General features: G+C 39.0%; 1 protein-coding gene across 2 annotated transcripts; it reads right to left on the bottom strand.

The window, feature by feature from the left end:
* Positions 1-9: 9 nt before the first annotated feature.
* On the bottom strand, positions 10-11,102 carry LOC145477163 (uncharacterized). 2 transcript variants are annotated; one of them, XM_081455490.1, is made up of 6 exons: positions 9,157-9,625; positions 8,063-8,312; positions 6,659-6,995; positions 4,418-4,530; positions 3,192-3,372; positions 10-1,650 (listed from the first exon to the last, which is right to left on the bottom strand). In XM_081455490.1, the coding sequence occupies exons 1-6, from the start codon at positions 9,453-9,455 to the stop codon at positions 1,589-1,591; spliced, it is 1,242 nt and encodes a 413-aa protein (XP_081311616.1). In that variant the 5' UTR covers positions 9,456-9,625; the 3' UTR covers positions 10-1,588. The 2 variants fall into 2 exon arrangements, with proteins under 2 accessions (XP_081311616.1, XP_081311615.1); XM_081455489.1 differs by lacking the exon at positions 10-1,650 and adding an exon at positions 11,012-11,102 and having other exon boundaries at positions 1,688-3,372; positions 9,157-9,455.
* Positions 11,103-11,729: the final 627 nt, after the last annotated feature.

The raw sequence follows: 11,729 nt of genomic DNA, 5'->3' as shown, positions 1-11,729 counted from the left end.
GGGGGGGAGGGCTTGGGGGTGGAAAATAGGGGAAGGTCGCAGTTTTTGAGGAGCTTATGAAAAAAATAACAGGAAAAGAGGGATGGTCACAAGGAATTAAACCATCATGATCGTAAAGGGATGCTTTAACATTATGTTTTACAAGATGACAAAATATGTATGAAAATCAAGGCATGTAATTTTTTTGTCTTGTTTCTCCAACGCAGAGACCACTTGCATGTTCATCACGGGTCTTGATTTAAATTTGCTTTATTACCAGTAAAAGTACTTTTACAACTTTATTTACCATTTTATTTTCATCGCTTTACTAAAAATCCCCACCCCCTCCCCCTTCTAATTTCTGACAAGTCCCTGACGTCAGGACAGTAAAGTTTTTCCCGCCTGCTGAATCCTGATTGATCAATTCAAATTTCAAGCGCGCTAGCCGTATGCAAGGCCTGACAGCTCGTGCAAAGTAATTAAAGATGGGTGTACAAAAAATTATGTAAGTAAAAGACATTATGTAATTATGTGCAAGCTCAGAATTTTGGACAGCAATTAATACCCTGCATGTAATCGGCCTTTTGGGATCAGAAAAAAATGTTATTAGGGTTCTCAAAAACCAGTTTTAGAGTTTTCAAAGACCTGTTTTGTTGATGGTAACAAAACTGTTTTAGGGTCGTCAAAAACCGGTGTTAGAGTACTCGAAAACTGGTTTTGGAGTGGATGAAACGGTTTTAGGGTATTTAAAAACTGGTTTTGGGGCGGGATCGTCAAAATCCGATCTTAGAGTAATTCATTAGAAATTAAACCAAAGGCTGGTGTTAAGGTTGGAAAATCCGGTTTTTGAGACACGTGAACTCGGCTAGAGGGTCGCGAAAAACCGGTTTTGGGGTCGGAAAACCACGTTTTAGAGTCGTCTAAAACCGGCTGTGGGGTTGAAAACGGGATTTAGGGTCGGAAAAACCTGTTCTAGCGCCGTCAAAAACCAAAATTTGGTTAAGATAAAAACGGTTTAGGGGTCGGAAAAAAGCGATTTTTGTTTCATAAAAAGAACTGGTTTTGGGATCGGAAAAACTTACCAATTTATTTATTATGTAAATTTATTTTTAGAATTAACCTCAAGAGTGGTTGAATCATGCAGTGTAAACACTTGTTTCAATATTATTAATAATACTCATCCCTCAAACCAAAAACGAGATTGCAGCGTGTTTCAAAAGTTTCTCCATTAATTAATTAAAAAAAAAATTTAACAAAATATCTAGGTAAATTATGTCAATCCAAAGAGATTACTATTTAAGCAGCAAAAACAGGAATACTTCTGACATGATCGTACTCGGAGCCTGCGATCCAGGATATGCAAACTAACCAGGCAGTTGTTTGTTCCTTACGTAAACTTGTTTGCATAGCCTCGTCCAAAAGCTAACATAACTATCCAATCAAACCCTGCTTAAAATGACACAAAATAATAAGCAATACTTGTTTATTTTGTCCTGAAAACCTGCTCACAGGTTACAGTCACAGCTTACAGTCACGTAAAACCTTGTTTCTAAGTGACTTTGGCTTGCGTCCATTGTACATCTTGAATTTCCATAGCTCTACTCACTCATTAATTCTGTCCTGGCTCAGCCCAAGCCTTCTCAATTTTATCCCAATGCTCATCTGACAAATCTGTCGTGTAAAATTGCAAAAAAAAAATTAATTGTCGTAAAGAACAACAACGGCGCTAGCTTGTTCACAAGGAAATGTTTCGTGTAACATGTCTCGCAAATTTGTTTCGTCTTGGCAAGACAAGTAACGGGAACTTTGACTCTATTTCCTGCTGGCCGCGACCAAACCCTTTGTGAGAATATTTCATAAATGGGCTATTTCCCAGTTACCTTGTGCCTCTGTTTCAAACCGAGTCCATCTGCAAAACCTTTCGTATGAAAATGAGTTTGATTTGCATGAAAATGAACCTGCAGTCGTAACATATTTTCATATGAATGGTTTCGCAGTAAGAATCGTTTTGACACAGAGGTAAAAAGCAACTCGTAAATGGCCTATTAGGGCTGTTGCAAATGGACAATTCCTTGTGCTCGCACGGAAATTTATCCTACCGCTATAATTTATCTTGCACTTTTATTGACAGGCGATCCGCAAGATTCCTATACAGCTCCATGGCAGCCGGAAAATGTTCGTCGACTGGCTTATAGGGCTAAAATGGGTATCATCAGAAGAACATCAAGGTAAGAGAGTGAATCCCACATACAGGACTCTCAAGTTATTTTTAGACATGGTTTCCAGTTTTTCCACAGATGTTACTGGCGCGATGCGTGGATGTTTGCGTGGAGGAGTCGATGGAGAAGACGTGGAGACAACAATTAAAACAATGGGGGGCCGCCCGTCCTCGAAACGAAAATTTAAAGTGTGAAACGCACAGTCAAATAAGTGAAGGAAATAGAACCAAAAGTCTCCGCTCAAGTTCCAAAACCCTTAATTCTGACACTCATTAACAATTCATCAAGTTAAAACAAAGAAAATCACAACTGTGAAGGAGGTTTGGATGCCCGGTCTTAATTAGCATAGACTTTGACGATTTTACCTCTCCGTTTACTCCTTAGTTTTTGTTTCCATTGAGAAGATATATCAAACACTCGAGACAGTGTTTCATCGAATTTCGTCAAAAATTCTCCGCTGCGCGTCGTATTTTCAACTCTCTTCTCGGTGTTTGGATATCCTGATGAAACACTCTATCGTGTTTGATATATTTCTTACCCCTTTATATACCATTGTTGGCAGAACAAATGGCCCTTTCATATAGATATCATAAAAATGGTATCCTTTTTAAGGTCAACAGTAGCCACCTTGCATCCCTTTTCTATAAAGCCCTTATAATACTTGTAAAAATCAACCGCAGGCATATTTCTGAAACGACCTTTCAACTACCTCAATAGAGGTTTTTCCATTTTTTTTTTTATATTACTACTTTCGAAATGTCTACCCTTTTATATGCATCCAGTCTTAAAAATATATCCCTTTCGGGGGCCCCTGTATAGTCCACCATCCCCGGGGGAACGATGCCTTCCAATTCGTACCTAACCACCTCACACATTCTGTGGGAAATGTCCTTGCCGCCTTAACCCCTTGAGAGGATCTTTCACCAAGGAAAATCCCAGGGAACGTTTTAAAATTATACAGAATTATAGGACAAAATGAGGGCAAAATCTTACCAGCAATTTGTTTAAGAACTATTGCATATCCTTGAATCTTTTCCGTGTCGAAGCTTGACAGATCAACAGTGGACCGGTCGAGGACGGGAATGAAAATGCTTTGAAGAAACTTGCGGTCTTCATTAGTGAGAGGTTCAACAAGAGACAACTTCTTCTTGTCTGTAATCAGTGCTTCTTCAAACTGTTTATACGTGAGAAAGGGATGGATGTCAATGTTTCTACTACAAGTAAAACCCAAAATGAAGAATTAAAAAGAGCCCGAATAACTGCTCGATAGCGTCCGACGCACTAGAGATTCTTTCAGAAACTTGAAAGTTAGAGCCACCTTTTACAGCATAGTAAACAGTGCTACATGAGTGTATTTGACTTCTCTTAGTGTGGTTGTTCGTGTTTTTTTTCCTTTTGTTTTGTCTTATTTTGCTTTTGTATATTTGCACGTTTAGCTTTGCCAAACTATTTTTGTCTTAAATTATGATCATTTTGTGTGCCGATGACAGTATTTTTATTCTCGTGTTAAGTCTTAGGTATCTTTAAGGTAGCCCATTCCATAAGTCTTATTGGCTTCCCTTGGCAACCTTGCCTTATAGACTGACAACTTTTTCTTTACTAGCATTTTGAATTGTTATTATTATTATGGTAATTTTTTTTTTCTCTCCCGCAGACTCATCTGTTTGTTATTAACTATTAGTCTTGTTACATATTATTAGATACCAGTCTTTTTCTTTTTCTTCGCGTTTAAATTTCGATTGTAATCTAGTTAACGGTCACTTCTGAAGATGTATGTTGTACATACGAAACGTCAAGGAAATTAACTTTGTTTAGCATGCGTTTTGGTTCCATGTTTATCACCGCGGTTTGTGTTTTGTTTCTTCTAAAGCTACGATGGCCAAGGAAAAAGAGTTTTTATAGACTGACATTTTGTAACTATATTTAATGGAAAAAAAAAATATAACAAACAAACAAACCCATTTTGCACAACATAATAACACCACCACAAGAAAGCGTTTTTCAATGGCTTTCATTTGAATGGTCACACGTAACGGTCGCTTGAAAGTTTTCCAAACTCCTCATTCGAAGTTTGTCAAAATACTCCGCTATGCTTCGTACATGATTTTCAACTCTCTTCTCGGTGTTTAGAAATAGGGTCAAACAGGGCATTTCGCGTTTGATATATTACTTCATTATTCCTAGCAAGATGCAACTATCAATTGATAAAACATACTCACCCAGCTGAGATACTTTTTCACTCTCTCTTTACGTTTTTCTCTGTTCTCCGCAGACTTCAACACTGATTCCTTGATAGTCCCAAGTTTCTTTATATCTTCAGCTGTCAAAGATTCTAATATCACGTACATAAACATTAGTTATTTAATGATAATGATCTTTATTTTACAGTAACTATGAAGAATCTCACTAGCTTTTCAAAAATACTCGTTTTATTTTTCGCATAAAATGGGCACCATTATTCGAGAGGATTTATCGAAGTTTTCTTGGTCTTGACAAGTCTTGCCAGCAAAGCAAATCGAAAGCCGTACAAAAGTCTGTCAATTTAACGCTTTTTAAACGGAAATATCTCATTCAGCATTCGAGTTATTCTTTTTCATACTTGTCAGTTACTAACTGACAAAGATGGCGTCAACTCGCTGTAAAAATTTGTTAAAACTGAATTAAGTTTCGGCTGACCTTGCTGAGGCCATCCCCTTTTTTTTCTCTGTTTAGCGTCGTCCGACCGACCCAAATTTTCGCGTTTTTCAAAAGAAAAAAAAAAAGTTACACAGAAGGCAATGAAGGCAATCACACATTATTTCAAACAATTGTCACTTTAATCTGAAACATAAGCAATTTTTTGCCTTACAGATTTTTAGTTTTTCTCTGTTCTCGTTTGATTTTAACAACGACGTCGACTTTTTCCTTCCTCCATAGCCGCGATGTTGACTTTGTAACCACACCTTGTTGTTTCCGGGCTCCATGGATATTATGCTGAGGTACCGGGCCTCCTAGCTCCAGACTCCTTTCCAATTTCATTTTTGTTTTTTTCTTTCCTTTTCCGACCAACCGACCCAAAATCAGAAAACGCATTCGACAATAAACGAAAAAAAAGGGGGGGATGGCCTAAATGTCCCGGGGGGATTCCCATATAAAAAGAAAGAGGGTGCTCGTCGAAAATTTTGAAAAGAACCCCTAAGAGGTACCAACATGGGCGTGGCTTGAAATTTTTTCACCCCAAAGGGTACTACAGTCGAAGCTGTATTAAGCGCTTAATACAGGGTGACCGCCAAATACAGGTTGACCTCAAATTAGAAACATTCATTTCCGGCGTTTTAATGATTTGCGAAAATAAACTTAACAAGGAAATCATATGTTTTACCTCGTGTGTTACATTATTTGAAACTGTATGAACAAGTGATTGACACCGTGTGACCGTTTAATAAAGGTCAAGAAAATAGAAAAAGTCCCATAAAATGGTGAAAGCGACCGCTTAATAAGAGTAAAAATTGCAGTAATTATGGGGAGTAATTTTCGGGACTTAGAAAACTGACCGCTTAATACAGGTTCGACTGTAATTCTAAAACAACATTCTATCTCCTGTCATGCTTTTTTGAGCTCAGTGCCCTAAAGGAGGTACCAAAACCGCGTTTTTGACCCCTAAAAGGCACGACGAGTACCCTGGTCCTTTTTACATAGGAGTTCCCTTTCGGGCTGAATGTATGCACCAAGGTATTTGTTTCTGAAGAAGCTGTTGGGCTTCGTCAGCAGGCAAGTGAAATACGAAGCTATTTTATTTATCAACTTGAAGTTTATAAAGGTAAATTACAAGCCGTACTGAGTTAGTGAAGCTTAGAATGCCACTACCTTAGAGCAAACAGCTCACGCTCAAAAAGTCACCTTAACTAACTCGCCACGTCAACTCCAATTAAGTTAATAAATCACTAGGCCCAGGCCACTACGCCCTATTGGATGTATAACGTTTGAAACGTAAATGTAATTCAACGTGGTTTTGCACAAAACCGACTTGTCGAATGATAAAACTAAAGTGACATAGGTCTACCAGGTTCCACGGCATAAAAGCTTAATTAACGAGTAATAATTGGCTATTTTTCTTCCGGGGGGGGGGGAGGTGTGGGACTCCCACGTGAAAAGGTCTGGGATGCTCGTCGCCTCGCTTTGGGGTATAAATCAGGGACTTTGGTCTCACTTAAGGTGTTGATGACCAAACGCCATTCTTTTTTAGTTGTCAAAGTGTCTTTTAGGGTGCACTCGAAGAAATAATAATAACAAACGCTATTATTCCTGCAGTTCCTCATCAGCGTCTGGTAATCAAGCCTATTCTGTTTTAACTGGTATCTTTTAGGGGTCAAATAAAGCTCGACCACGCCCAGGTTGGTTTCTATTAGGGATTTAATTCAAATTTGCGGACGACCGTCCCCGACCATTTCATGTGTGAGTCCCATGGGGGATTTTTTTACCTGCAAAGTAACACTCTTCTTTCGGCGGCGAGCCGGCATCAGGCTCGACGTATTCTCCAGTATACCAGTTATTTTCCCCTGACGTTTCGAACGTGTCTTTTGTATGCGACTGAGCACGAACAGCATGCCCTGGAAACTCTCCTTCAGATAGTTTCAACTTCCCTTGAGTTTTGACGTAATCCACACGAACAAACTTGAAGAGAATCGGGCCCCGGGTGTACCTCGCTGCTACCTTTGGAGGAATGGTCTTCGTTCTATAGCAAAGGCGTGCTTGAGCATTTACAAGGCACTCAACAATCTGCGGGATATCTGCCTCGAAACCAGCGTCCAACTGAAACTTCAAAACAAGAGAAGATAAAGCAATGATGTTCAACTCTAACTTATATCAAAGAGGCAGGAAGGTGGAAAGGCGTACAAAGGCTTAAAGACTAATTTACTGGTGGCGATTTATATCAGCCTGTATTGTCCGACACGATGAATCATGAAGCAAATAGTTGCCACTAATTAGAGTTCGGATACAGCTAATAAATTCCTCTCACTAACCGAGTTCGAGGGCCGTACTCTAAGTTAAGCACCAAGTGTTTCCCGCGCGCGGGCCATGAATCAAAGGTGAAAAACGAGGATTCGTAACTTACAGTACGGACCGAGAAAACGAGGTTAGTAAGATATTATATCTCTGCCGTGTGTATGACGGGTTCAGGAATGATTTCTATTCACGCGGAACGGCTTCAAATTTCTGATGCACCTCGAAAGCAAAACGAGTCAATTTAGTGACTCTTAAATCGTTAGCAGGTCTTAATACACAATTTCAAAAGAAAGAAAGAAAGTTTTAAACATTTACAGTAACAAAAGTTTTAAAATTTTACTTGCTAAGAAAGTTAAGAGCACTTGGCGATAAATCACGAAACACTTTGACAACAAAAACAGCACAGCAGAATACGGCCCGCTAAACTGACTAATCACAGCGCGCCTATGCTAACTGAGAGATATAACAATCCAGTGTAACAAGTCATGTAACAATGTAACAACTCGAGTGTGGCAGTCGATTTTTTTCGACGAAATTCAGTCTAAAAATATATATCCAAGCCAACCCGCTTTTTTCGCCTTAGGGTTAAGAAAGGTAATGGAGGATGCACTTGTTACAGACGTTTGACCGGAAATATGTCACCTGTTCAATATTGAGGGCAAACTAAGAGTGATTGAAATTTGTAAAACTGCAATTTGCGACAATTTTCCAATTTTTATTCAGGTACTGAGAAATTCTACGAGCTGGCCTCTACCTTCCCTTTTGACACCAACACTAGCTAGCTCAAGCGAACAGATTTTAACTTCATTAACAACGAACAAATTCATTCATATTAGAATCGATGTTCGACAAATTAGGTCAACTGCTGAAATATATACCTCGTGTTCCCGTTTGCCCTTAAGGACAAATTTCTCGCTGTTAATCACGGAAAATACTAGGCGCAGTTTCCTGTCTTCAAGGCTTTCCATTTTTTTCACGTCCAAATCCGTCATGTCCAGCAATTCACGGAGATCAGGGTCTTTGATGTATTCCTGATCTAAATTGCCTAGTTCCAGCTCTCCCAGGTCATCTGCAACCTTGATTTTAAAGTTGACACATTTCCCTGCTTCCAAACTAACGTCTACAAAACTAATTACGAGAAAGCAACAAAAGCACTTGTTAAAATGACAAGCAACATTCTAAAGAGTGGGTTACGTCGAGATTAAGCCCCTGGTAAAATTGGCATTAAAACATAAACACAAGCCTGTATACCAAGAAACGTTTTATGTGCTCTGTGGAAATTTAAATTGTTGAAAAACTTATGTATACTGCTGGCAATCGTCACGACTTACCAATGTTGACAAGAGAGCATGAAGAGCAAGAGTTAATTCTCCTATAGGCCTTTCTTTTAAGGTAATCCCTCTCGGGTTACTTTTAGACGTGGTACCCAGTTCTTCCGCAGATAACGTTACCCCGCGCGTAGCGTGAATGTTTTCGTGGAGTATGATAATACGTGTAAGCCAATTAGGCTACCCACGTGAGCAAAACGTGCGTCACGGGATTGGCTATTTCTCGACCCCCCTGGGATTTCCAAAGCCAGGACTGATCTAAATATAGCTTGGTAGGGACCTGCTTCAGGAATAAGGCTTATACTTAACAATTAGACCCGTGGCCCTTGAGGGGGAAGGGTCTAATTGTTTTAGTATCACCCAACTAGTCGGACAGAAAAGGCAATAATAAAGTTAGCAAATGCAAGTTGAAGAAATATTTATTTGGGAATAAACCGAAAGAAAGCGTCACGCTTGATTGCGCCAATTTCGCTACTCAAGGACTATTGCTAATAGTCCTCTAGTAGCGTAGCCAATTAAAATGCAGGATTTGCATTAGTCCACTAGTTGGGTGATATTAAGGGGGATTATCTCTCTTATCCTTTATCTTCTCTTGACTTAGATGAAAATCAAGCCAGTGTAAAATAAATGAAAAACATGGTTACCGTTTTGCTCCGTCATCTCCCACGTCATCTTCCTCTATTTCTAAGTTTTCTTCTTTTACAATGGCCGAGCTCACGGCTTTAGTGAATTCCTCTTTTCTGTCCTTCAATACATAATCCTCCAACAATGCTAGGACAGTGAATTCGGTTTTTGCAAATGGCCGCTTGAAAACTGATCTCGGTTTCTTCACCAGAAGAGCAAGAGGTTTTATCGATGTCCTTCCGCCGTGGGAGACTGGGTGATAGTCATTTTCGTAAAAGTTCTCCTCCGCAAAAGCTCGAAGCACATCTTCAATGGGCATCTAACAAGAAAATAAAACATTGAAAAGATTCGAGACCCACTGGAATGGTGCCACTAACTTACTTTGCGATTCCTTTGCCACATAAAATATCTACTGGTTGATCTCTAACTAAAACCAGGGGAGGGTTTGAGGGAGTGGCAACCCCCCTCCCCCCCCCCCTCTTTGAGTAACATTTTTTTGCAATTTGGGTAAGTCATCATGAAAGTAATAGAACAAAATTGTTGTATACGAAGTTGTTTCACTTCCACCAACTGACTTGATTGTCACCGTTAGGAAGATAATGCACAGTTTTGGTTTTCTGGTTGATAAAAGGGAAACTCCGGATTTTGTATAATGCCTTCACAAACGTTTTTCAAGGTTTAGAACCACCCTTTCATGAACTCGTGGATCCGCCCTAGCTGAAAACTGTTCGACTACAGCATCTACAGACCTTAACAGAGAACAGAAGTAACATTTCCTAAAGCAACATTAAAAGATTTGTCACGAACGTACGGAGGTCGCACTTCACTAAAATTCTCCCCATGGGAGATTTGATCGAAGGGTTCCAGTTAGTGATCGACCAGTGGTTGTCTTTAGGAAGGAAACCAGCGTTTTATCAGTAAAAATCTCGGTCGAAAAATCTTAACTGTCTCGAAACTGAAAATAAAACATAGTTTCCCGTTCACTGACTGTAACAGAATATTTACGATGACGACAATAAGGCAAAGAGACCTTCTATTTCTTAAGAACTGTAATTTTGTTCTATGATGAGGGATGGTTTTCAAATCTTTACCGGTGATCATGAGCTATTATTAGAGAATCTTGATTTTAGTCTCAGTTTAACTTCCTGTTTTCACCGGAAACAACTCTCGTAGGTGGTAATTTTCCAATTATAGCTAGAACATGTAATTTCAAATTTTATTTTCGAATTTGCAAGCGATCAAACGATGACCGTGAACGAAATAACGATCAGACTTAAAGATCAAACTGGACATATTTCAGAGAAAATTACGACATATTCATTTCGTTTACTAGTGCAATTTCATAAAATCGGTTCAAAAATAAATAAATTACAATATTTAGAGAAGAGACCACATCAATTTTAGTAGGTTTTCATGAGGGTTCTCGATCCTAGTGGAACTGGAATTTGGAAATGTTGGTATAAACTCTTGTCGTTAGGCCATCGTAGTTAAGAATATAACACAAACAGCGGTGATAAACATTGTATTCCAACGCAGTTTAATACAGAACTTGACGTTTCGTTTCGCTTCGTTTGGTTTTTGCGGAGGGAGCCGAAAAATCCTCGGAGCAAGGCGAGGACCAACAACAAACTCAACCCACATATGGCACCAGGCCGGAATCGAACCCGGTCCCGGCCACATTGGTGAGAGGCAAGCGCTCTCACCACTGCGCCATCACTGCTCCCCACAACTGCAGATTACTGTATTATTTTCCCGCTCCTAGACTCAAAGTTCGGAGTTATTCCTGGGGTACATTTACTTTCATTAGAATTTCTTAATACATTCTACAATGTCAAATGTTTGGTTATGTTATATTTGAAATTATCCTCCTCTTACCTTTGGATGAGAGAAATCTATCTTCTCCAAAGCTGGCGAGAATTCCTGCAAGGCAAATTTGAGTCCCTACAAGGCTACGCTTGTCAATTCCTCGTTGTAAAACCTTTTTTAACATCTGACAAGCTCGTTGCCCGATTTTCGTTTTCGTGACGTCAGTGTCCATCCGGGAGGATGATGGGACAGATTTGCGTTCATAGTCTTCATCCATGCTCTTTTCCGCATCGCGTAAATATTAGACAAGGAGATTGATTCGAAATTTGCAGGAAAAGCAAAATCATTTGAGATTTTAATTCTGTTCATTTAAAAGACAAGGCAATAGGTTTGGCGAAATAATAATAATGAAAGAAATTTCACGGAAATATATTTATTTTCCTATTTTTTAAGAAGATTACGACATTTTTTAACTTATAAGACATGTTTCGATGTTACTAACATCATCGTCAGTTACAGAATATTTGAAAACCGTTGGGACTATATAACAACTAGGCGAAGCATGCATAGTTAATTATGATTAAGTGACAAAAATAGATTACATATTTGAGTGAGTACAAAGTGTTTGAAAGAATATAAAGCCTAAAGTATAAGTGTCAGGTTGACGTGATGAACTTGTTGATTTAAATTGGACTTTTCCCAATTTATATGCATAGCTTCCTTAAGTTTAAGTTGAAATTTAGTAGGGGCGGAGTCAAGGATTTCGAAACAATCCTCAGAGCAAGAT

Source organism: Orbicella franksi, chromosome 2, assembly GCF_964199315.1.
Source record: "Orbicella franksi chromosome 2, jaOrbFran1.1, whole genome shotgun sequence".
Taxonomy (NCBI): domain Eukaryota; kingdom Metazoa; phylum Cnidaria; class Anthozoa; order Scleractinia; family Merulinidae; genus Orbicella; species Orbicella franksi.
Note: the sequence above shows the minus strand (reverse complement) of the source record. Positions and strands in the feature narration are given on the sequence as shown.